The sequence below is a fragment of the Corvus brachyrhynchos genome, unplaced genomic scaffold, assembly GCF_000691975.1.
Source record: "Corvus brachyrhynchos isolate BGI_N302 unplaced genomic scaffold, ASM69197v1 scaffold31, whole genome shotgun sequence".
Taxonomy (NCBI): Eukaryota; Metazoa; Chordata; class Aves; order Passeriformes; family Corvidae; genus Corvus; species Corvus brachyrhynchos.
In genome coordinates this window covers 2,475,171-2,502,973 of record NW_008236196.1, presented here as the reverse complement: position 1 = coordinate 2,502,973, position 27,803 = coordinate 2,475,171, and the positions used below count along the sequence as shown (strand labels likewise).

The following is a 27,803-nucleotide window of genomic DNA, read 5'->3' as shown; positions in this document are numbered from 1 at the left end:
CAACAAGTTAATATACAAAAAAATTTGCTTTCTTTAGTGTTTATTTCAAGAAGATTATTAATATTAATTAAAAATACTACCTTCAAAGTAAAATGACCAGCTAGAAACAACTAACAACAGTTCTGTTTTTCGAAGAAACTGTGAGCTTCTGAGTCAGCTTATTTCAAAGTATATGTGACACTACAGTCACTCTTCTTCATATTATTATAGCAGCTAACAGAGCTGTCACCAAACCATACTTGCTAGTTTTGAATGAAGAATGTACATTTAGATATAAAAATGCACACTAAAAGCGCATTCATACACTCAGCTATATGCTAAAGATATTAAGAGGATTCTAAAATTAAAATAGGGAAAGCAGGGTGATTACAGGGGGATTACAGCATAATTTTCAGCTAATTATTTAGTTGGTTGACTGTTTCATAATAATTCTGCGACTGTGTTCTATTTACAGCTGTCAGAACAGGAAGATTATATTTATTAAGTCAGAGAAGGAAAAGACAAAATGTGATGGAAGGTTATAAAAAAGGTTTCCAACATTTTCACTATTTATTGATTTACAGTTATTAAAGATGTGGTATAAAATCACTGGAATTGCAACAGAAATAGCTTTGGCACAAAGAAAGCCATTTTGCCCATAACATTTTTGATGGCATACACAAGGGTGCTATTGTTACAGTGAGGACTGGAGCTACAAATTTCCTGTTACGCCTTTAAAAACTGAACAACAGTGCTGTCATGGGTTTTTTTCCTAATAAAAAAGTTTAACGGAAAAAATTTAAATGAAGATCAAACATATTCCGTTGCAGATCCAAGCATGCCAAATATATAAAAGACACAACCTTGTATCAATTGATATGTTTAACTTGTACACATGCTAGTGACCTACTTAGCATGTTGTAAGTTGAATGTCTGGCTCTTGCTGTTGTGTATTGGGTTTGCTCAGCTCTGCGTTTTATATTTGAGTGTTGATTTTGCAAAGCACTTGCAGTAGTAGCCTTGAAATTTCAAATTATTTGTTTATTGTTTCAGACTTTGTATTGCTTCTAGGCACATTCTATACCCAAAGAAATATAGCAACCTTATCATGGACTATCATAATTTTAGGCTAAGGAATATTCTCCTGCTTACTTATGTTTTGTTAAGTAGGTTGTAAATCCTCTTTCTCTTTTTTTTCTTTTTTCTAGACATTAATAGCACTTGTTCAATTACAACAAGCCATTTAGTTCTCTCCTGCCTAATGAATTGAAGTAAGAGCTGTGGAACAAAAATGCCAAGAGGAAGAGAGACTCAGAATTCTTGTGTGGTGTACCATCTGAACAAACTTTAGGGTCTAATTTTATTATACACATAATTACCAATTAGGTTTGTTACAAAGTACAGAATCTGGAATTATCCTTAAAATGCAGAGTGAGGAAGTTAACCAACTTATTAGTCAGCTGTATCAGTGTACTCTGCGGAGTAATGTATGTAATAGATTTCATTCCTAAAAGATTTTCAACCTGTAAAGCAAAATACTGGAAATAAAAACTGGGTAACATACACTCCAAAAGTATTCCCCAAAAATAAAGAGCCATTTGGTCAACTCAGCTACGCCAGATAAATATTTGTTTTCTAAAATCAAATTTCAGTTTCGTAATGCTACTTTAACATTATTCCTTCAGTACAACAAAGGTACTGAGAAGTAATTACAGTGCCAGAAGTATGATTTTAGCTATATACTGCAACATAGTTTATGATCAATAGACATTGGTAAACATTTCATCCACAGAGTCTAACAGCAAAACCAAATGAAGAGAAAATTAAGCTTTCAGCCCACAATTATTTCAAGATTGGGCCTTAGGCAACAGGAAAAATGTTCTCAGTACAAGGAAAACATAATCAGTATTTCCATCTGAATAATCTGTTTGAAAAAAAAAATCCCCTAATGGTTTGCTTTGGTATATTTAAGTACATAATATGCTGCTTTGTTTTTAAAGGAAACCAAGAGAGAATTCTTTACTGTAATACTTTGTACACTGTAAAAGAGCACACACACAGACCAGTAAAACTGATGCAGTTCCATTTTCATTGTAATATGTTCCCTTATTAACTAAGCCTAACCAACTTGAAGTCGCACAGGCAAGGTAAGGCAAAGATAAATTGTTATTATTCTAGAGGGACATTAACTTCCCCATGGATCTAGATTTTTAATAGATATAAAAGATTCTCGCTTACAATCAGTTTAACACAATTTCTTCTTCTTCAGTATGAGGTAAGTTCTGCGCCCCCTTCCTTTACTGTTTTCCTTTCTAGCCACAGAAAGAGGAAGCGAAGACTCCTACTACCAACCACAGGTTTTATTACTCTATTAGGGCAGAAGCCTAAATTGTGGCATTTTCTTGCTTTCACCTGGGTAGGAGTCAAGAATATGTACACAAACTTCAAGAACTCCTTCATGAGGAGAACTGTTTGGGCAATGGTGCTCCTGAAAGACATAATCCATGAAAATTCCCAATAAATTGATTCAGACACAAGAGTTTACCTCAAAAGAAATATTTAATCTAAAGTAATTTAAAACAGAAACACACTGAAGGTAGCACAGCACTGGAGAGAATCAAAAACAGCATAGTACAACTACGGTCATTTTCCCACTGGAAGGATATAACTAAAAGATGAGTTTTCACCATCTTCAACAGTCAGAATACGTAAGGAAATGTAACTTCCTTGGAACACAGACAGAATAGTAGGTAGAAGCAGCAAAAGAAAAAAGTCTGTGTATCATATAGACTAAAATCCTGGCTAAACTTTGAGCAACTTACTTTCAGTAACTGAGTTAATAACAAGGCTAATTTTACAAATACGAAATCCTCTGTATTTTTTGGCAGACACTGACTAAAGTCTGAAATTCACAAGAAAATTTGATAAGATTAAAGATTTTCCTATTAAAAAAGACAGTTTGTCCAACTTACTATTCCAGATCTCTAGTCAAAGAGAAGCACATAGGCAAATCAAGAGTTTCCTCAAAAAGCCTACTCCCAAAAAGCCATTATTTCCCACTGTGGCAAAACTTTAGAGTTAGCTTCACTGAATTAGGGAATCATCAGCAAAGTACATGAGCAACACTGACAAACAGCAACATCATACCTGGGAAAGTAACCCAATCCTGGCACAAGTACACTGCAATTGCTCAAATCCCATAAGCAAAAGCAGGTTGCCTTCGACAAACCCATGACACATGACACTTGCAGTCGTAGCCACAAGGCTGCACCACCCAGTGCAAATAAATGCATTGACCGAACTACAATTGACCAAGACACAGTCAAAGCACCCTCAGTCACAAGAAAGGAGTTGAAAACATCCTCTCTGGGCTCTGCTCTTCATTCAAACAGTATGGAAAAGTACCTTTCAAAAAGACAAATACCTAAATTACAGGATGATGTTAACATACTTTTAAACTGTCTCCCCAGAGATTACAGAAATGCAGTAAGACCTTACACAGAGGAAAATGATGAAGAATTAGCTGGTTTATAAGACAATACTTAAAACTCATCACAGACAGCATTGACTTAATATTGGTGATGTAAATTCAATGTCAAATAAGCCAGCTGAGTGTCCAAGGGAAGGCTGTTATGCCTTTACTGCTGAGGGAGGTTTTTTTATTTGGTTCAACCCCTGTGATGTGCAGAACTGGGTTTATACATTGAGTCAAGCAAGCCATCCTCCCATATGAGAACCCTATAGCACCTTATGTAGCCATGGCTGGGAGAGGACAGCCATGGACGAGTTGGGATCCAAATGGGCTGCAGGCATTGGAATTATAGCTAAGCACAGTTTTATTGCAGGAGAAGACAGCTAGAACATAATGCAAAACATTACGTCTCAAGCCACAGCAATTCCTGAATGAAGAAAGAGTTTTTTAATTAAAAAAAAAATCCCATAGGAAACATTTAGTCCTTTAACATTACCATGAAGCATATAGTTGACAAAATAAGGAAAATCTCACAGTTCACATTGTAACAAGACAGTCTGAATAGCAAACAGCACCTACAAGGTAGATTAAAGCCCTCTTCTTCGACTGCAGTTCTCTAATTCCATTTGCTGGGCATCATTTTTGATATTTCATTCTTTAGTAAACAGCTGGAAGACAACAATGGCTTCAAAGCTAATACCACTCTCAGAAGTTTAATGCTTAGTTGAAATTTACAGAGTACATGGCAAGTCAAGGGGAGAGAAGCAATGAAAAATACGAATACTCCACTCTTTTCCAATAGATGTTTGTAATAGTTATAGCAAAGAGAGCACACATTTCATATTAGGAAAAAGTAAGACTTGTCAACACTATTTTTGCTTGTTTACACTGCATTATGACTGTTTCATGCCAGAACAAGCTATAATATGCTTAAATTTAAAAAAAACAATAAGCAAGCTATTTTTAATTATTTCTCTAGCATTAAATTATCTCTCACTATACAGCAGTCTAATTTTTTCAGGAGAGGAACTAGTTTTGACAGCAAAGCTATAAAAACATGTCAACTTTTTTTTTAAAAATAAAACAGTTCCTTTAAAAAAAAAAAAAGCCCTTTAAATATACTAGAAATCAAAAAGGCAAGATAAAATATAACCTTAAAAGAGTAATCCAGTGACAGCCTTACTGTTACAAGTGCAGAACATCTTTCTTAAACTCACCTCTCCTCCGTTAACATACTCCATCACAAAACACAAACGATCCTTTGTCTGGAAGGAATATTTCAAGGACTTGCAAAGAAAACAGCAAAATCAAACCAATTATCATCTTATATTAACTCAATGTCTTGCACTGTAACTGTAACAAAACCTAATTTTATCTTTTTAAGTAGAAAATTTTGATTTTGGTAAGAATTTTAAGAGTAATTAAAAGTGCAACTTTCTACCTGGAGCTTGAGATGAATTAACACAAAAACTTCCAAGTGTTATCTAATCTCTGCCACATGTCCGCTGATACGAAAACATCATTACATTTAATACATTACATTTATAACATTATTACATTTAATACTTTATTACAATAAAGTATTAAATGGCTAGTAAAACACACAATTTTATATTTCATTTCTTACGGCCATACACAGTACCAGCTATTTCCATCATTTACTTTATGATGTCCACTTCCACAGTGCCCATGGAGAGATTATCATATTCTTTTTCATTTCTCCCAAACGAAATCTTAAAAATGATCTTAACATCCTGCATGCTTTCATTTCCAAAGCAAAGGACTCACTAGTTTCATATTAGGAAATATTAAGAATGCTAAGTGCCAAATTAATATATTAATTTCTGTATCATTTTGAAGTTGCAACAGATGTTATTATCTTAATTGAAATTGTTGACTTATCAATGATACCACAGAAAATCTACAGATGAAGACTTGCCCTAAAAAAAATGAAATGTACTAGAACTCCATGTAACAAGCGTTAAGACTCATGTGACAAAACTTGTTGAAGGATAACAGACAGCTAGGAAGATACAACTGCAGTAACTATTGTGGCACTATTCGATGGGAGGTACCCCCTACTCCTGCTTACCATTACACTCTAATTCAAGAAACATTGCAGGATCTCTTTTGTCTTTACTGAATTTCCAAGAATATTTTGGCCCACCAATGTAAATTAAATCCTCTGCTTTCCAAAAGGTTTAAGTTTTTCTAAGTAGGAAAGTTTCCATGCTATACTTTGATATTTTAATACCAAAAAAAAAAAAAAAAAAAAAAAAAATTCCCTGTCTCAAAAAGCATGTTCATTATATTTTGAGATAAAAGAAAGTATTTTTTAATATATTCTCAAAGAAGAGAAATCAAAATTACTTCTGCAGAAGAAATTCAGCTGTAAAGTTAAATAAATTAGTTGTAATTTGCCATGAGTCTCAAATTTTTCATCTTTTCAGTCTTTCCCTTCTATTAAATATTAACCATATGAAGACAAAGGTAGTAGGGTTTGAGTTTTGTGGCTCTGTGAGCTACTTATTTTTAACAAATAGTTATTTTTATTGTTTTACTGAATTCTGAATTAAGTTTTCTTGGTAAGAAATACTTACACCTCTGTGAAATTAATAACTTTTATTTTAAAAGTGTTCATATACAAAAACTACAAAAAATTGCACAACAGTTACACAGTTCTACAATTAAATTTGTTTTCAGTACAGTAAAGCTTTACAAATTTATTAGAAACTTTATTTCTGAATTCTTAATTACATATCCTGATAAAGGATATCATAAGCACCAGATAGCTACTGATTGTTTACAAATCACCATGAGAAAGAATTCAAAATCTGTAAAATATATTCATAATGGATATTAAATATTACCTGCTAATGTACTTAAAACTAGTTCCCAATACTTACTGTTAAAAAAGGGTGCCTGGTGTTTTTCAATACTCTGCTTTCTGTAAGAGTATGAGCCACTTCATCCTGAGAAATAAAGAGGAGAAGAAGTAAGTCTGAATTAAGATACAAAATTTTTATTTAATTAATTATAAGGAAAAGGTCAACACTTTCAAAAAGAGAAGGCTACTGTACAGTTTTGAAAAAAGAAAGAACCTTCACGTTTTTTGAGAAAATATTCGACAAAGCACAATTTAATATATTTTATTTGGTTTTCTTATTTTCTTGCTTTAAAATGAAGTCTTCACATACAATCCAGGGAAGAAAGAAATTATAATATTGGATGTGATAGCTTAAAAACATAGTCATCACAACTTCACAGTTCTGGTATGAATCACCTGAACAATGTATCTACAGAGAGACTAAACCAATGTGCGAGACACATACACATGGAGTAAGTGACAGGCAAATATAAAACCCAGTCTCATCTAGCCAAGTGTTAAGTCAGGTTTTCTGGTTTTAAACTTTCACTTGGTTTGATGCTGGTTTTGTTTCTATCCACCCAAGCTGCCCTGAGGAGCCCAGCAGCAAGCAGTGCTCCTCTGACCAGGCTGACCTCCTTCCCTGAGGACACTGGCCTCATCCTTGGGAATGGGAGATGCCCGCACAACCCCCAACTAACTTCCAGCCACAGTTTGGAAAAGAGGCACTTTGGAGAGAGACAGTGACACTCTCCTGTCCGTGAGCATGAAAGGGAAAGATAAAAATGAGCCCTGTACCAAAGTGATAGAAGGAAACTAACCCAGTCCCTGTGGTTGTTTGCTTCCTGGCAAGCTCATCCATGTTCGTTCCCTGCTCCTTCCACAGGCCCTCTCACCAGCCCCTGGGGTGGGCACCATACAGGTGTCAAACAAGGAGACTGAGGGGTGACAGCAAGGCCCTGGGGGCACAGCTGTGGCCCCTCACACCGCCAGGTCTGCAGAGAGCAGGGCCATGCAGGGGTGAGGGGACGAGGATGGTGGGCAGAGGGCTCGCCCTTACAACATGAGCAGCTCCTGAGGGCTAGGGAGCAAAGCAGAACTCTTAGGGTATTCACAGTATGAATACACAGCCATTTTATACAATTCTGCATATAATACATGCTGTGAATCCCCCTGGGCCAGGCCTGAAAAGCCACTGGGAAGGTGTAGCCATTTTCTGTAGTGCCAAGCTACCACTGAGCTTTATATCACACAGAACTACAGTCTGCCCTAGTATGACTCAAACTTCAACTGTAATCCTGCGGAAGTAAATACATTTAGTCAGAGTACACGTTACTATTGCCACAAATAATACCAATATAACATTATTGTACTACACACATGCTTATCAGACTATGCTCTGAAGATAAGGTATTATTAAACTGGAAAGTAAACACAGATGTCAGGAGTTTTAAATTAGACTTTAAAAATTGTCAAAATAGGAAGTTGAACAACAACAACAGTCAGTGGTAATAAATTATGATGCCATTTAGCTGAACAGCAGTGCAACACTGAGTATATGCACTACAACCACATACAGGGGGAAAAACAAAAACAGAAACACTTCAAGGAGAAAAACAAGCATAAAGGTTTGTATATTTATTTATTTTTAAACCTCTGTGGTTTGCCAGATATATGGCATAAAAAGCTGGCAATGGCCAGTTTTTCTGGCATTGCCTCAGAAGCCTGTAATACTGGTAGTAATTTCCTCATAAGTGTAATATTAATCTGCCATGTAAACTTAGGATAAACAAATTTAGTCTGAACTGGGCAGATGCTATACAGCTGTTAATGCACCACTTTTCTGCTTCATACTATGCTGTTAGGGGTATAACCTTCCATAGGACTACTTTTTGCACAGGCAGGTAGCAACAGGACACGAGGGAATGGTTTTAAACTAAAAGGAGAGATATTTCAATTAAATGTTAGGAAGAAATTCTTTACTGTGAGAGCGGTGAGACATTGGGAACAGGTTGCCCAGAGAAACTGTGGATGTCCCATCCCTGGAGGTGTTCAAAGCCAGGTTGGATGAGGCTTTGAGCAACCTGAGATAGTGGAAGGTATCCCTGCCCACAGCAGGGGGTTGGAACAAGATGATCTTTTAGGTGCCTTCCAACCCAAGCCATCCTGTGATTCTAGAGTGTATATTATATCACTTACATGCTGAGTTGGGACTGCAGATCTATTCTACCTAGTGACCATATCCTTAGCACTGATCTCCAGAGCTAAATGCTATTGATAAATCCCCACAGCATGTTCACATGCTGACTGGGCTAGATCGCTAAATTCAAACTTAAACAGTTGCATCTCTGATTTCTTCAAAATTTCTCTACTTTTATATGTACTTCTATGAACAAGAATTTTTGCTCACCTTAGACAAAGTCAGCCAATAACCAGCTTTAACCATTCAAAAAATCAGTGATATTGTAGCAGGCAGCAAAGTAATTAGAAAACTCCTAAAATTTAAAAATATGTTTCATCTGTAATTGATACAAAGAAACAAGATGAAATGCTCTGAAGGCTGGAAGGATACAAACCAGCAGCTGCAGAAAAAGAGCTCACAATACCTCCTGAGGATCCCCAGATGCCAGGGGTGAGCAGAACACTGGTCAAGGATGTCAGGCTGGAGACCGAGGCACAGCATGCAGAAACCAGACAGGCTCTGAGACCCACAGGGAAAACCACAGAGCTTGCTGCCAGGTCTTACAGGGAGGGCCACTGAGGTGCTACTTCCCATGCAAAATCAGGAGAGTGCAGCAGCAATACCCTCTGTTCTTCCTGTATCTCCTGACTATGAAGAAGAAAAGGGCACTCTCTGCTGCTGTTAGTCCAAACCATCTACATGCTGACTAGGCTGTGTGTCTCTGCACACGAGACAGCTGCTAAGGGCACGCAGAACTCATAGCTCAGTCTCTTCAGTGTGGAAGACATAAACTTAAGTCTCTCCCTCTGTAACAGGGCTGGTTTTAATGACACTCAAGGAAATATAATTGTCTTTGAGGCTTCTATTCCTCTACCAAATTTAATCGAAACAGATCTACACATTCTAAAGCTGTTAGAAAGTGAGTGACAGACAAATGAACATAGACTGCAAAACTCTTGTAAGCCCTGTTTTCATAGGCCAATAGGAAAACCAGACAAATCTGAAGGATATTTTAATATTTAATATATGTAAAACAGTATTTATCCATTCACATTCAGTTTTTATGGATACTGATATCAAGCATTCAAAAATCTCAGTCAGATCCACATCCCTCAAAACATCCTTATTTAATAATTGGGATTATTTTTAATTGTGTCTCACGGTGATAAATGTATGTAGGTTTCTTGCTTTCAACTTGTTCTGTGGAAGTGGGATTCAAAACTTCCGAATTGCTAGAAACAAAGCTCAGAGCAGATGATCTAAGTTTAAGCTTGGATGATATTATGACCAAGCAAAGAGCTACTGACACTAATTAAGTGATTGGACAATGCCAGTTTAAATCACTTCTTCAGACACCAGCTTCAGACTGTCCCTATTTCTCAAAAACTGAAGAAATGGAATTGTTAGTCCCATGGATAGCAATCTTGTATAACATACCAGGAACAGAGCACAGGCCCATTAAATTAAATCTGTTTATCTGAATAAACCTGCAACTGACTTAGAAAAAAACTTGAAGTATCCAATATACCCCACAATGCATTTTTCCTTGTATAAACTCGGATTACACTATAGTCCTGCCCAGTCAACTCTCTGTGTTTAAGCACACTCTAGATTATAAAATACTGGGAAAAGGCATGCAAAATGGCCATACTTTTTTTTTTTTGCATTCTTGTTTTCTGAAGATACACACATACTTCTATCAAACTAAGTTACCATCAAAAATCAAAACACCTTATGTATTGAATATTGATTATTCCAGTCCTAAAAATGACCCAATATTAAATATATAGCCTTTCTTACCTTTGCAATAATTACTTCTTTTTTCAAAATCTTCATAGCATAGTATTTGCCACTAGCCTTCTCTCGGACCAGGATAACTTTGCCAAACGTGCCTTTGCCCAGTAGTTTTAAGTAGTCAAAATCATTCATTGTCTAAAAGGTGCAAAGAACAAGGATTAGCAAGACATAGGTCATCCAGTTCCAACATATAACCAAATCCTATTATCGATAAAATAAGGATAGTTTAGAAAAATAGGCCCACTTCTATGATCAAGTTCATAATCATAGAATTGTTTAGGTTGAGAAAGACCTTTGAAATCATCAAGCCCTGCAGTTAACCCAGCACTAACAAGTCTACTGCTAAAACATGTCCCTAAGTGCCACATGTCTTCTAAATACCTCCAGGGATGGTGCCTCCATCACTTCCCTAGGCAGCCCGTTTCAATGCTTGACAACTCTTTCAATGGAGAAATGTTTCCTAATATCCACTCTAAAACTCCCCTGGAGCTTTCTTTCATTTTATCACTTCTTACTGGGGAAAAGAGATCAGCCCCCCTCTTCTAGCTACACCCTCCCTTCAGGTAGTTAGAGAACAATAAGGTCCCCTCTGAGACCTCTTTCTCCAGGCTAAACATCCCCAGCTCCCTCAGCTGCTCCTCATAGGACTTTGCCCTAGACACTTCACCAGCTCTGTTGCCCCTCTTTGGACACGCTACAGCATGGATCAAATGACTGAATATTTCCCCTTGGATTATGGGGGTTTCATTCTGCTCCCCCTCCCTGCCTTCCAGGTCAGGGGGGAGCTGAGTACCCAGACAACATTGGTCTTGCTACTGTAGACCAAGGCAAAGGAGGCAGCTAACAGCTATCATTAAACCACCAGGACAAATCATTCAATAGCATTATTACTGTAATTCTCTAAAGCCACCTGCACACACTTTTATTTTTACAAAGCACACACAGAACAAAGCCTTAGCCTATATCAGCATTTCAAGAATGCTCCACATCTAAGTTCATCAACTCCTGCACTACCAGGGACACGCAAGCATGGCTTATCAGTAGGTTCTGCATAACACCAACCACTGCACTGATGGCTTTTTTGAAACATACATGATCCTCACTGAAATATTGTCTTGTAAGACTCTACAGCAGCCTTTGCATTACAGGTAGACTTTTTAAAATTTCAGTACAGATTACAATTACATGGTATTTATATTAATCAATCTGGCTCTGAAAAGGAGGAGGTGGGAAGTTTTCATCTTTCATGTGATTCTATTACTGCCCTAGTTTTGCAGGTTAAACACAGTACATCCAAGAGCTGGTTCCATCAACAGACAAATCCAGTCTAGTAGGGTTACCAGCTCAGCTGGAGTGTGACACATGGTAAGAATATGACCAGATGATCTCAGATTGCAAAGCAGTATAGCCACCTTCCTGAGCTCAAAGTTTGAGTCAATAATCATCTTAGTTTTACAAGTTCATTTCACTGCCAGTTAGAAGCATCAACTCCATGGTCTATGCATTAGATGCAAAGATGAGGATGTAGAGGAAAAACAGAACAATACTGAGAGTGCAGTGACTGCACAGTTGCCTTGAATTGACAGCAGAATTTACTTGGCCAATCACTGTGTGCTTCTACAGCGTATCTGTTGCTGTGCTGTGTTACTGGTTTGGTTGTAGCACCACAAAACCATTGAGTTTTGTGGTGCTGCAACCCAGGAGCCTGGAGAAAAGCAGTTAAAAATTCTAAAAGAAAACACACTCAGATATTCTTGTTATCATACTGTCCCGCAGTATCAGTGACCTTTCTTCCTTTGTGAAAAGAACACCTCAAAACACTTTTAAAGAGTAATTATACTCTGAGTCTCAGTTCTGCTAAGTTAAATATACTTCATCTTGTTTTGTGAGAGAAAAAGATCATCCCTTATCTTTCATCTTCCTAGTGTCTCTTTCTATTACTAGTTGTGGCCTCAGGCAGTTTTGACGAATACTACTGTTCTGGATAAACTTCTACTTGTATTTTCCACAATGGAATTAGTACTTTCCTTATCTCTACCAGAAATACCTCTTAACACTGCCTACATATTTCACACACTTTCCAGATGTAGAGGTATTGGGCATATCCCTGGTGTGCAATAACAAACAGTAGCAGCAAAATATATTCGCTTGTGCAAAAGAACAAAGGGCAGAATTTCCTTCTGAAATTATTTATTCCTTTAAGCTCAAGTGCATACTATTATTGTGGATCTGAATTTGCTGTCGACAAACTGTGAAAGTAATTTAGGCAATTGTTCACTCAGAGTCAGTCTGCGATCTGCAAAGAGGTAGAACTGAAGTTCCATCAACCACATCAATGTGCAGTTCCTTAGCTTTTAAGTGTTCAACCTGCAACTTCAAAGCTGCAAAAGGTCTTCAACACTCTACTTAACACCTGGATACCTACCTGTTTCAAAGCTTTATTAAGGAGAAGATGCTTCTCATATATCAATTTTCTAGCTATATCAAGAGGAATTAAATCTTTTTCCCACGTAATTGTTGATTGGTATCTTCTAAGGAAACTAACCTTGATGCTCACACAAACATTTTGCAGTGACAGATCTTGTTTTGCTGCCCAAACCACCTCACATCAGGAGGAACAAAACTGCGTTTAGCCCAGCAAAAAATACAGGTAACAGAGATTTCGAAGACTTGGTATAGATTTTACCCACTTTACACAACTGAGTGTGAAGTTAAAGTTTACCACCAGACAAATCCTTTAAGAGTCAACTTTTCCAAAAACTAGTATAATGTGTGGTAACTCACAGTGCATAAGGTAGTATGTAAAGCTGAAATCCAATTCAATCAACTAAAGGTAAGACTCCTCAACTATCACGTTCAGTACTTTGGAAAGTCAGGTTATCTACTCGATAGTTCTACGACAACCATCAAACAGAAAACAATTGCCTTTGAGCAAAAGCACTGAATATTGACAAAAACCCATGAAAAACTAAAAATGCATTCAAAACACAATTCAGGCAGAAGATGAGTAATTCAGGGCAGAATCCTTCACCCATAAGCTATCATGTTCCCTGACAAAGAGCGGCTGACAGCTTTATTGATAAAAAATACTGAGCTAGTGACTGTAACAACTTTTCACTTTTAAGAGTCACAAATTTATGGGATCACAAGCAGCCTCAAAGGAGTAACTTCTCCCACACTTCTGATTTTCTCTAAGACACTGGAATTAGAGAGGGACCATCAGTCTGAATAAAACCAGGCCAGAAAAGCTGCCCTTTGCCCACACACAGAAGGAGGATCTTGGCTCAACTGATCACAGACATCGATTTGATGCTAAGGGCAGCAAGCCAGTCAAATTGAAAGACTGATTTGCCCAAAATTTGCTTACATAATGTTCAGCAAAGCAGTCATGAATCTAGATGCAAGCTCAGTGAAAACAAGTTAAAAATAGATGTATATTTATAAGAGAAAGGTAATAGGTTTGCAAGATTTTGAGCCATGGCTTAACAGCACATTATGGCAGTAGTGTTAGTTCTAAGAATAAAGTCTCCTGATGCTCTCATTCCTTAGAAGCTCAGCAGAAGGCTTAGAGATGATACGCAGTGCAGGGTAACTCAAAAAGTCTGCCAAAGAACACAAGACCTTGGGAGATAAAAACACAGATGCCATAGTTAGGGGTGTACTGAAAACTGGTGGAAAAGTGGAAATACTTCCTAAACCTGAAGGAAGCTGGTAAGCAAGTTTGGAGGCTCCCATAAGATTGGATTCTTTCTCCTTCATGATTTTCCCTAGTTTTTTATTCCTACTGTATTCCAAGTTTTGAATATTTTTCTTCATTACATTACTTCTAGGCTTCCTCTGAGAAATCTGTTCTTTATTCACCCTGCAACCTGCAAATCAAATTTGTAAACAAAGAAAAAGCAATGAAGCCACAGGAGACTGCACTAACCAAAAGTTATGACATCCAGACTTCTACAAAACCTTTTTATTCCCCTTTTGGAGTATCTGTTGACCATCTAAACACACCATCCCCTATGGATAATCTGTTCAAAAGAATACACCCTAACATAGGTGTTGAAAATTCCTACCAAAGAAACTAACTTTTTTTTTTTTTTTAATTCCTGATGTGCACAATGATTATACCACATGGAGTTTTCATCTGACTTCATCAGGGAAAAACTCTACTAAGAAGTAATAGTACAGCAAGAAATAAAAGCAGTTTGCTAAGAATTTCCAGTATTACAAATTTTAGTAATGTGTAAAACTTAAATTGCACGTTGACACCATTTTAAAAAATTGGGGAAAAGAAGAGGTGCTTCTGGTTCTTCCAGCTAATCTAACCAGGGACATAGCTGTCGTGTCTATTCAAATCAAGTTTCACATCCTAAAGGCTGTTTTCTTTTCACTACCTTTTCAGAGAAGAACAGGCCCAACTCCTCTCTGTCTTGTTTCTTAATCTGATTATGCTCTTCTACTCATATGTATACCATCTGGTGCATACACAAGCAAAATTCACTGGGCTTAGATGTAAAATCAGGTGACAAAACAAGCTTTTGTCAAAAAAGGACACATTGTGTAAAAATCCCTGAAAGGAAAGAAATCCAATACAAAAAAAAAAAAAGCAATAAAAATGCGTTAAGTCATTTTAACGGAAATGGTTCTGATTACATTAACAACTATGAAATCTTAAATAACATCTTTTCAGAAACATTTCTACAAAACAGAAACAGTTTTAAAAAGACCTATTTTTCACAATTTCAATTAAGATGGAGGCAGTGGCAATTCGTCATAACGGTCACTTAATATTTTTTATTCCAAAATCTTCTGAGCACCTTTCACTAAAGTCTTCCAACAGTTAGAAATCTGTAGCGGGATAGTGGGATTCTGAGTTTTGGCTCTATTGTTTTTATTTTTTTTTTTCTTTTTTTAACTTTATTACCTTTTTATTTATCTCTTTTTTTCCCCTAGTTTTGTTATTCTTCTCTATTATTAGGTGTTGAATATCACCATTTTTCATTTCATCTTTGTTTTGTAGATTTCGCTTTTGGCTTGTTGCCAAAGCCATTAAATATTCTGTAGCACTGCCCATACACTGTCCCAGCATATTATTTCAGCATTTCTTAAAGTACAAGTGGCAAGAGAGAAACAAAATGGATCCTCCTCCTCCTGTTCCCACAACCCCTTTTGTTGTATGGGAAAACACCCTGCACTTTGAACTAGGACAGCACATTCCAGATAAACTACTTGTATCAGACAGCACTAATTCTGACACCTTGAAAATGAGTGTTGTTATGCAGTGGTTTTATACTCCACTAAGAGGATACACAGGCTTGGAACAGTGCTCAGATCTTTAATAGAGCAAACCCAAATCCCTTCCACATAATCATGCTGCCTCTCACAAGGCTGACACATCTTAAACACTGCCTCTGTCTTGCTGTCACTTATCATATTTTACCCTGGAGCACAGTCATTAAATATCCATGCCACCAGGCTAAAAGTTCAACGTCAGTCTGACAATTATATGTTCAGAGTATTGTTACAGCTCTATATAATTGATTTTACCTTTTTCTATAGCAGACAAAGGTTAGAAATTTGCATACAATGAAACTACATACAAGAACTCTGTTTGGACTGCAAACTCAAGTTCTCAAAAATTAGGATATGATAGAACTAAAGATACCTATGACACCTTTGTTACATTCTTAAGGGTATAGTTATCAGCCCTGATTTTTCTACGTTTCTTACTTTATGTAGTGCAACATACAAAACATGCTCTATTAGTAAATAGATAAATGTTCACCATTTCTTGTACTGTTTGTCACTCAAACGCATTCAGTTACATGAGCTATAAGACTGTTTTGCTTTGTCAGGAGACTTAGTTTTCTACAGGCTTCACTCCTAGCTAGAAATAGTGAAGCCAGTCCTGCGTAAACTGGTTATTATTTTTCATGCAATTTCAGTGCATTTCTTGAGTCATGTCAACTCTGTAAATGAGAGACATCAGTTTGAATGACCCATTCTTCAAGAGTAGTCTATCCAGGACAAAATGGAGACACATAAGCAAACTCTGAATGGCATCAGGTCTTTAAAACATTCTCTTAGCTGTGTGTTTAACCTGTTGACTCTGGAGATGCAACCACAGGTATGTTATAGCCAACAATGCACTTGTTCCTACTTACACCAAAAGCTGTAAAGGACCGCAGAAAAATAAAATGTTGTTTTCTCTTACTTCATTGAAAACTAAAGCAAACTTATTTCCCAAGTTAGCAAAAAACAAGGTCATTAAAAGCCAGATCCTGCTAGCCTTTCTCATGCAAATTACCTAATTTGTACTGGGTATTATTTACATGAGAAAAGGGGCAAATGTACTTGTCCAAAGAAAATATTTTATTACCATACTTCTAAAACAGTAAACAAAAAAAAAAAAAAAAAAAAAAAAAAAAAAAAAAAAAGGATGAAATAATAGTAAAACAAGAAGCAGAATGTTAGTATGTGCCTGAATGGTTGAACTTTGTTTTTTAGAAGTGCTGTATCAGATAGCATAACAAATAAACAAAACTAGAGCAGTTTGGCTTTATTGAAATAAAAAAGTAGTTTGATGCTTATAATACACTGAAATTTATGTTGAAATACTCTTCCCTGCATATTGCTTTACCCAACTAGACCATTCTACAAAAGTTATTTACATATGAGCCCTGCCGGTTACTTTTTAAGGTCATTACCTTTCTTTTATGATGGGTTGTTGAAGCATCCATCTCTTCTTCTCCTATATTGTCTATCTGAGAAGTTGGACTACAGTTCATCCTCTCCTCTTCTTGCCTCTGAAGTCTGTCTGCTACAGCCTGGATTGCTTCTGTCCATTCTTCCCTATCATGAACAAGCCAACATCTCTATTAGACACTCATACATTACATAGTTCATAAGGTTTTTCACACATGCTACATTGCTTCAATGTTCAATTCTCATGTTACACAGCAGAAGACTCATATTAATTAATCACTTCCATTTCCTTCCAAATTCTGCGTTTTGTTAAAGTGGTGAAGTTGACCAGAAAGGATCACACTATGTGGGTAATTTCAAGAATTAGCAGTTTCTGATTCTCTAAGTACTTTACTAGTGGAAACTTGAAAGCTCTTGTTCTGGGTATAATACACCTGAGAGCATAGGATGTCATCTCTTATGCAATGCTATCTCATAATAACTTGCTATCTTAAGACACTTTTTGGTATTCCCCCTCTCTTCAAGACATTTGCACAGCAAAAAAAAAAAGATTTCTTAAACCATATCACGTGTTCAACTCTTTGTCTGTCTCTTCTTAAAGCTCAGCTTACAGACTTTTTCTCAAATTTCCCTCAAAAAAGGTCCTGAAAGATAACTGAATTCCTACAAGCATCCTAAAAACCTGTGGCTGCACTGAGGGGCAGGCCCAGGTGATGGTTTCTGTGGAGGGACAAGCAGGGCCAGCTGAACAGCACAGACACACCAGGCTGCCCTTGAGCAGGCCACAGCCCCACACCAAGCACAGCACCTGCAGCCTTTTGCTCAGCCAGCAAGGGATACGGGATATTATCGTGGTATTTATCACTGAATGCAGTGCAAGGTACTAAACTGCACAGAAGAAAGACAGGGTGGAGACACAGTACCAAGGTAGATGAAAAAAACCCTCTACGTGAAACAACAGAAAAAGCAAAGTTGTTGCTTATTTACTGATACAAAAAATGATAGCCAGATCATAGTACTAGTCTCAAAAGGATAGATGTCCACAGTGGGAAGATTCAGAGCATCTAATCATAGAGAATGGAAAATTTGAGTGCATTATCCCATATCTCCTACGTGCATTAAAGAAGTTTTTGGTACATTAAAAAAGTTAATTCTTAAGAGCTTGTGAATGTTTACTGAAACAAGAAAAACTAATAAGCCAACATAAAATAAATTAAAATAATCATGCTGCTTTCTGTGCCAAAAGAAAGGAGCACATTAGGAGAAGTAAGACAGGAAGGCTGGAAATATTTCAATCCAGGCTTTAGATGTTCAGAATTTAACACTTCAAAGACATATCATGACATAGTTTTGGCTTATTTGAACACACTTATCCCACCTACTCGCAGGCAACTCTTATACTAGTTATGAGCTCAGATAACATTTTACAGAAGCTGACTTAAAAATCTTTAAGTAACTGCTCACATGTGCTCAGAATGTCACAGTTCCAAGTGCTGATTGCTGCGCTGGCCCAGCAGAGACTCTGCTGAGGCTTCTGTGCAAGGATCACAAAAAGGAAAACAAGAATGAAACCCTCACCGTTCCTCTGGAGTGTCTACGTGGAACGTCCTCTCTATGACAGTGGTCCACTGAAGACATCTGATAATGAATGTGTTCGGCTTTGGTCGCTCTGTTTTCATTAGCTGACATTCTAGAGAAATACATGACATTGCCTTTTTTATACGTTGCCAGTTAATGGGTGAAGAGCAAATAAAATTACTCAAAGGAAATACATTCAGCTTATGTATCCCCATTCAGGATCTATCCAGCACACAAGGAAGCACAGAACAGCAGTACAAACGTGGGCTTGAACAAAAGGTAGCAGGTAATAATCATAAGGTGAAGAAAGCAGTCAGACAAATTGATGAAACTTGTATTGTTGTCCATATAAAGAGTGCCATCTCCATTTGTTAACTCGGTCTGTGTTACGAGGGAAAGAAGAGTATTAGATCCTGGATTGCTATAGCATGCCAAGGAAACAGCAGTAGCCACTGGCATATTTTTCCATCTGCACCCAGCAGGAGGAATATGACATTTTCCCTTCAGTGGTAAGCATGTCACAATTACTGATAGTACTGTCACTTTAGGGTAAGATTTATTGTAAAATACCCTAGCTAAGAAAATTCAGATTTTGAAATTAGTCTGATTATTAAATATAGAACAACCCCACACACACCCCCAGTGGGGCTGCCCCAGGAAATCATCTCATTCTCTTTGTGCCCTAGGGCAGAATCAGGTCTACCTATGCTATTTCTCCTAAGTATTTCTCTACACTCCTTCTAAAATCCCCTAGAAGTACTAATTTCAAAACCCCTGTAAGCAAACTATTCTATCCAACTACAAAGAAATTAATTATTTTTATAGCTGGAAGATTTTTCCCAGGATTTAATGCAACTGTTCCTATAATTTCAGCACACTGTTTCTTGTCCTTTTGACTAAATTACTTCATCTTTTCAGCAGCTGACCCTTTTAGACATTTGAACACTGTTTTATCTCCCTTCAGTCTTCTCTAAGTCAATTCAATCAATCTGTCCTCACCAGTAGTGCTTTCAGATCCAAGATCTTCCTTGTTCCACAATTCTAGACATATTATAGACCACCTATCACTCCTCTGTTGTAAGACTACAACCCTGGCGATTCAGGCAATGGTTCGATGTTGCTGGGTATTAGTTCTACGATGCAGGATACTGCACTAAGCACCACAGCTGCAAAACTCTCTGACAAACTAGAACTCCTTATTCATGCAAATATATTTAAACATTTTTGAGAAGCTAAGGTTACTCTGTCAAAAATGTTACTTATTTTCCTGCAGCTACCACAACGTAGACACAAACCATCACATCTCATGTCTGGAATATTATCACTTGTTCAAAGTTGATCCAGATCAAATGTGTGCATGTGAGCTAAAATGATTCATCAGGTTCACAAATCAATCAATAATGATATGGAAAATGAATTCCTGTTCACCTACAATCTGCTGTAACTTCTTTTTGATATAGCTACCACCTACCAGTTGACCCACACCTTTTACTTATGGAGCTTACTATTCTTTATTCCAGTTAATGTCAACGCTTTACAAAAGTCATATGACATGTACCACTTAACAAGGCATGCTTTTCTTTCACAGAAATAAATTATTTTGGCTTGACATATTTTCTCTTCACAAATTCAGGATCCTGAAACCTCAACTATCATCCACTGCAATTTTTTAATTTGAAAAAACAAAGAAGAGTGGAAGTAGGTATGCCTGTCGATAGTATTCTTTTCTGCAGCTTAGCAGAACACCTCAGAAGCTTGACAGACACAGGTATGAGAAAGAGGAGTAAATGCTGTCCTATGCACATGTGTATTCCTTGATGAACAAACTTACATGTTCCCCATACATATATAAATTATTATGTAAGTCAGACTGCTCACTTGTCAAGGAGATGCCATTCCTTTTAACAAACATTTCATAAAAAAAGAGAAACAGTAGTTCACCCTCATTGCTTATACACACTCTGCTAGGTTTTGGATGGAATGAGAGCCATCCTCAACACATGGAAGAAAGATCTACAGCAGGATGGACGCAGGAAGAGGGAATTTAACACAAAAGCTGGAAGAGAAACAAGGAGGACAGAAGCATGATGAAGTAGAGCTGCTGAGGGTACCTAACCAGGGTTGTAGCTGGGTGCAATTACTCATGAGATCAAAAAAACCCCTGTCTTCGGGGGTATGGTTGAAGTCCAACTATAATCAGAGTAACACTGAAGGCAGGGTTAACAGGCTTTTTTTTTAACCTCCTCAGCTGTAGTTCCAAGGAATGTGTGGGGCTACCTTCCCAAGAGAAGAGACTAGAAGCATTGTCTGCTCTAAGATTATCTCATCTTACTCCTAACAAAACCATCCTCTCATCTTTAATCCTATCACACTTCAATCATGAAGGCTGAAATTTTCTTTACTGGGTGTCTGCCTAAAGCTGCACACTGCTGGAAAATGCTGCTTTTTGGAGATGAGACTTAAAACTTGGCAAATCAAGACCTTTGATATCCTTTTAGTATTCCTGTGAAAATGTAAGGCATCTGGCCACACTACATGTGGGAGGGATAAGAGTGCAGTGGGAGGAGGGTAAAAATTACAATAACAATTACTAAAGCATAAAATCATTGAAAATCTATGCATTGAGTATAATCCAGAGGCTACAGCTACCTCCTGCCTCTCCACATGCTAAATTCAAAGCATTTCACTTATATTCATAATGCCTTACCCTCTTCCTCAGACAGTATGAAAAAGAAACTACCTCACTGAGGCAAAATCCAATGCAGAAAGATGGTGTACAGCAAGTTGTTTACAGGAGAGCTGTTAGGAACAAAAGACTAGGGAATAAAGGGAGAAAAGTGGAAATAGGACAGGAAAAAGACTGGAACCTATGTGAGAAAGAAAAGCATGGGAATAGCTAGAGTACAGCTAAACTAGAGTACCTAGTTTAGAGGAAGGAAGGTGAAAAAAAGTTGCCAGGGAGAAAAGAGAGGTGACTGTGTTAGGACAATCTGAAGGAAAAAAGGTACAGAGACAAACCTGCAGAAAAATCTGTACCAATCAAAAAGCACGTCCTCTCCAGTGCCTGTGATGGAACTGAAGATTTTGAATTCCACCACTTCTCTTTGCATACATTTAAATTGGATTATTTATGTTTTCCAACTCACATATGAAAAAATGGAACAAATAGAATTACACATGCCTATGTCCAAATGCTATGTATAATATGGCCTTCACCTATATGTATATAAAATATACTATATAAAGTATAATAAATATATATATAGGTATGTACATTAGGTAAATCTGTATCTAATACACTACTTATATTGCATGTTTTCAGTCAGTCCTCAAAGTGATTATTGAACACGAACAAAACATATGGACGCATATACTAAGCTTTGTAGCTACAAAAAAACCCATTTATTCTGAGTTTTCATTACAGATTATTAGATCAATTAAAGGTAATAAAAAGCACCTTAAGAATTGAAAATGGTTCTGAAAACATAAGAAAAATCCCAGACAAATAACCCCCAAAAATGCCATTTCACTATCACTGGAGGATATTATTGAAAAATAACATTTAGCAAAACTTAATTAGCTTTGGTAATATTCTGCTACAAGTGGCTAAAGACTTGATTTCCTCATGGAAGGTTACAATTTAATACATTTGTATCCATCTCTTATGAAGCAAAAAGGATTTCAGAAAGGAGTGGAGGACCACTGTATTCTCAAAAGAGGTGTACTACCCATCCTTCTCAAGTAGATAAAAATAATTGAAGTCTGCTGATATTTAGTAGCCCCACATGTGTCATGTGCTGCTGTATACAAATGTATGGGATAAACAGTATTCCTGCCATGACTGCAACATGAATAAAAATTTCTCTGTGAATATCTTTCACCTAAGACTAGGGGGAAAAAAAAATCTATTAAGATGAATAAGTGCTGTAATACACAGTTACTGCTAATTACCAAAATATTTTTCTACTAATTAGTAGAAAAACCATAGTAGTTTGAGACAAGAGTGAATAGTTTGGAAAATACAAAAGCACAGAAGAAAGAGTGAAACTGGCTACTGAGAGCTGGCTCCGAATGCTCGAGTGATAGTTGGGTCATTACCAAGAGTAGAGAACATTCTACCATAATGTCTTCAAGTTTGCTACTATACATAAACATATGTAATTAAAGGACTGAATCTCAACTCAAAACAGTTGGAAGTCTAAATTATCATTCAAAAAGATGAGTAAGCCAGTAAACAGACAGACTCAACTTTGTGTTCTTGTATGCTAGCCATCTACAACTTGGAATTACACATTTTATTCCTAAAGCTTTCTGCCTTTCTGGGATGCAACATCGGTCATGAGAATTTTTCCTTTAATATTAGAGGGGAGGAAAAACCTTGGGGGAGAACACTTGTTCAAAGCAGCAAAATACAGAAACAGTAACAGAGAATGACAACTCTGTTCCAACAAGTGCTTAGCACTCCTTTGGCCATTTTTGGATGTATACAAAAAATGTGAAAAAAATTAAAAGAGTATAAAGAAATGCAATGGATGTTTCTCAATTATTGAAATTCTCTTTTCAAAAAACAAAACAAAACAAAGTCAGGTACGTACCAGAGGTTAACTTTTGTCTCCATATCGACAACCAACTTGACAATTCTAAAATGTTAGACAGACTATCTTTTTCAAATAACTGCTACTGTCTAAATTAAGTAGTTATGCTAGTTAAACTCTCCTGAGCAACTCTAACTACAAACTGTATTTCAAAACGTTCTGTTTACTTTACACCATTCTGAACCACAGATGACAAAGTTTGCTTGAAGCTGTAATTACTCTGCAAAGCTGGGAAGCCAATTAGAGGGCCTGAAACCTGCCAGTTCCAAAAAAAAAAAAAGCACAGATCATCTGTTCAGATTTTATTAAAAAGTTTAAAGTTTGAATTCTATAACTTTAACCGTATAATCACCAGCACTCTTTTCCTAAATGCAGTCATTCAGCATAAAAAAAAAACCAGAAAGAACACTAATACCATTTTATTATTTCATATATGAAAGGTTTCAACTTCAGCAGAATGTGTTGATATGGCTAGACAAGAATACTAAACATTCAAGCAGCCATAAAAAATTGTACTAAAAAATGAACAGAAGGTTGCATATCTGAGAAATTATTTCTAATACAGACAATACAGACTGAGTTTTAGCACAGAGGATAACTTCCCGTGATTATCAAATTATATCAAAAAACCAGTATCAAGCCACTGCTTGCATTATTTATAATGTATGCACTTTTAAACATATAGGGAGAGTGTTGTCTTTACACAGATCTGTATCTCTCTATGTATCTATCTATTTGCATAATAATTTAACCTTGATTTCTTGCTTTTCCCTTGGTCTTTCCTTTACAAGATAAACATTTTTGTCCCAACCTTTGCCTATTTAATTGCTAATCTAATTTTTCTTTCTCATATCAAAACTTAATGAACACACTCCTTACAAATACCTTTTTCTGTTGTTGCTACTCTGCACTCCAAATCCACACTTCTCTGATGACCTTTTTTGTTAGACAAGTAGTAGACAACTAGCAGAACTAATACACCATTTTCATAACACAGAGACAGATACAGATATTTTTGCTCATATACACATGAAAATCCATTAATTTTACATATAGTGACAAACATAGGTGTGTACCTACGCACACCCTTAGCTTGGTCCCCTTTTGATTCTCCCACTTGTTTACCCACTCCCTATGGGAAATCTGCTTCTTTGAGGCTTTCCAAAAGGCTTTATTCTTTCTTACTACATCTTATCTATGGGGAGTATCACCCTAAAATTAAATTTGGTCCCATAGAGGCTTATGTGAACAATTCAGTATCTCTTCTTTGATCCAGACAAAGACAGGTTTACCCTAAAAATGCTATTCCCAAAACTGTTCACAACAGATCATTTTTGTCCATTGTCCCCTTGAGCACATCACTCTTTTCTTGGCATTTCCCATTTCTTACCCAGCTCTATCACATCAACTATTGGAAGCTTTTCAACATGGTCTGTCCCCACAGCCTACTCTCATCCTTTTTATCATTTTTTATTCAGTATCAAAATGCCACCCATCCCTTTACTGTTACAATTTCATCACCAGTTCTCTAAAACATTTCTAATTTCTCTCTGTTTGTCATACTACTTCTCTTTAAAATCCTCCTTAAAACTCTCCTTCACCATGCCTTAAAAAACAGGAGGGAGGGAAGGAGGGAGGAAGAAAAGGGAGATGAGAGTAAAAATCTAACCTTGACAATGGATTAGTTGTTGATGTGCTGAGACCATTGCCTGTACTACAGGCTAATACTGTCTCATTGTTTTCTCATACTCCCCCCATCTGTTTGCATCCATCTGCTGTCACTTGTTTTATATTTGGAATTTTAGTATTTTGGAGCAGGGACTGACTTTTTGTTCTGTATGGGTAAAAATCCCACTTCTGTGGGGCTTGGCTCATGACAAGTACTTAGATGTGCTTTGATATTACAACATACATGACAAAAAACCCCTTAATTATATTCCTTGAAGCTGTAAATGATCAAACTTAATGCACTTCATCTTGCTGCAAAGTCTTTTATTTCCAATACTTCAAAAAGTACCAAAGTAGCATCCATGTCTTCCTGTCATTACAACTAGTTTCCCATTTGCCCCTTCATGCAAAAGGGAGAATGGAAGTAGGAGATTTCTGCATGGGTTTTACTTTGTTTTCATGGAAGACAGTAAAATTATACATCCTTCTCTGTCTTTCATGCAAACACCCCAATTTTATTTAAGCAACTGGGTATATCACACCAGCATAAAAACTTTCAGGCCTGGGTATGAACTTCTAAGTCAAAGGACAGAATACCAACTATACCACCTAGAAACCATTCATAAAGCAATTTTAAAGCCTCCCAAACATTTCTCCATTCAACGCAGATGGAAATATTTCCTATACACATTAGATTTGAGTTTGAATTTCCATACATGTATTTACAAATGGAGTATATGACACATAAATTGACTTTTTCTCTCCACAAGTATTTTCAACATTGAAAGAACATCTCTTATTCAATTCTACTACTATTACTTTGCAATCAAATTCACACCGTAATTGTAAGTACAGTTATATCTTATCTCTGGGTTCATGTCACCCAGTATTGTAACAAATTTTCTACAATGGAATTAAATCTCATTGAAAAGTTATTTTTGGAGTTGCACACAAGGTCATGTCTAATGCAAAAGTATTTTGATACATAAATTAATCTCAAAACAGACATACATATTTTCCTACCCATTTCATTGAAGAATGTCTTCAGAATTCCCTAACATTATTCCCCCAAAACTTTTCAATCTTCATGTTCTGAGGATTTTTAAATCCCAAAAATAATAAAAACTTGTCTCTGGCCCACTGAAAAGTTAAGACTAGGGAAAAGATTCTCCATTTAGAATAGCCAAGCTTCTTGACAATCACTTCTGCAAAGAAAATTAAAATAAAGTTTATAAAAGATTGCCTTCTCATAATAACTAAAATTGCTTTATCTTTTTAGAAACAAGAGAAAGGGTAGCTGTACCAGAGTGCTTAGAAAGCACTATCTTTCAAGATAGGAAAAAAGTTCCAGGTGACATCATTTTTGGCCAAAGCTCAAAGGATACTGTGAAGGGATACAGCTCTTCCCAATTATTCCCCATGTAAAGATCAAAATGAAGGCAAAGGGCCAATTCTTAGAGATACTTCATCCCAAATGTGCTGTGTGATTACCTACACACTCACTGTGCATGTGAGAAGTTGAGGTTTTTTTAATCAGTGCAGTCACAAATCTTCCTTAAGTAGAACTGAAGTAGAATTCTTCTCCACTCTGCTTCCCCAAACAATGATGACAATCAAAGACCAAAGTGGTTTACATAAAGCAGCGTTTATTCCACTTACACAACAGTGGACCAGCTGAAAACAGCATTATAAGGCCATGTTGGGTTATTTTTGAGGAAGTGGGGGTGCACTGAGGAAATACATCCTGTTACCCAGAGTATTGGTTTTGCTCTCAAAGAAGCATAATGGAGTTGTAAAAGACAGGACATTTTTATCAGGCCTTTGCCTGTACAGAGAAGTCATACCAACTGAATCCAAAATTATTTTTAAACTGGTTCTGACTGCATAAATGCCTAAGCAAAAGCAATTTAAATTAACATATTTTATTTTGCAGTTGAAGTGGGCTAGGAATGCACACCCACTCAGTTACCGTGACTCAGTCAATCAAGAGTATCTGTACAAGCTACAGCAGTTTGATTACTTGCAACTGCTCCTCTCTACCTGGAAAGAGCTGAACTGATTTTGAACCAGACAATTCCAGTAAGCTCACACCTCTGAATTTACCCCTAAAAACCAGTATCACCCGGTTTTAAGTTTTCACAATGAACTTCCCACCCATGTAATTACACCGCCTTCATCTATCTTCAAGTGCACAGTAAGATACCAAGGCACAGCTTTTTGTGAGTCTCGGTGTCAGGGCATGAGCATCAAGGGACTAACAGCCTGCTTCAAATACACAGCTCTCACAACTTCCATTTAAAAGAAGGTGGTTCTGTTAGGTGTAAAATAAGCTGGCCCCACAGGAGAGGAACCAGTGATTCCTACACACTATTCATTGTCACCAAATCTGGCTGATTTGTTCACCCTGCAACCTTGCAGCAGCTCCAAGATGCAGTGCAAGATGCCCATGGCTGCCTTCCCTGTGCACCCGAAGTTAGGAGAGTAGTGGCCACAAAGGGGTAAACTCCATTCAGGACACCTAAGGACAGCCTGTGTCCTTCCCCAGGGCTCAGCTCCACCCAGCCCCACTCTGTCATACCTTCACTCAACTGTGTTTCATCTTCAGTGCTCCAAGGAAGAGAGATCCCTCATCTCCATTTCAGGCTCACATGGCTCCCCTGCATTTTGGGCACCTGGCAATGGACTGAAGCATATTGTGTGCTGCCTCAGTCTCTCTAAGTGAAGTCTACCTGTTTACACACACACTTCCAAATGCCTTCCCCCTACATTTTTTCCCAAAACACCCCAAGGAAAAGGGATGGCCTCTGAACACTCCATTCTATGACAAAACACCACTCAATGAGAAAGGCTCTATTAGCAAAGACATCTTTATCACTGGAAGCACTTTTAGCAGTATGTAAAATAACTTCATTCTCTCCAGCCTTCTTGTCATTCCCAATGGAGTTCACAGATGGCAAAAGACCAGGG

General features: G+C 37.0%; 1 protein-coding gene across 4 annotated transcripts in view; it reads right to left on the bottom strand.

Annotated features, from left to right (window-relative positions):
* The window catches only part of AKT3 (AKT serine/threonine kinase 3), a 142,765-nt gene that overhangs the window by 44,594 nt on the left and 70,368 nt on the right, over window positions 1–27,803 (bottom strand). For all 4 annotated transcript variants that reach the window (XR_001863955.1, XM_017740264.1, XM_008639955.2 and 1 more), the window contains 5 exons: window positions 18,574–18,685; window positions 16,998–17,142; window positions 10,300–10,431; window positions 6,358–6,423; window positions 4,669–4,737 (listed from right to left, as the gene is read on the bottom strand). Coding sequence is in view for 3 of the 4 variants with exons in the window: in XM_008639955.2 (XP_008638177.1) it covers window positions 4,669–4,737; window positions 6,358–6,423; window positions 10,300–10,431; window positions 16,998–17,142; window positions 18,574–18,685 (524 nt within the window). In the remaining variant the exon portion in view is untranslated. The remainder of the gene's footprint in view (window positions 1–4,668; window positions 4,738–6,357; window positions 6,424–10,299; window positions 10,432–16,997; window positions 17,143–18,573; window positions 18,686–27,803) is intronic.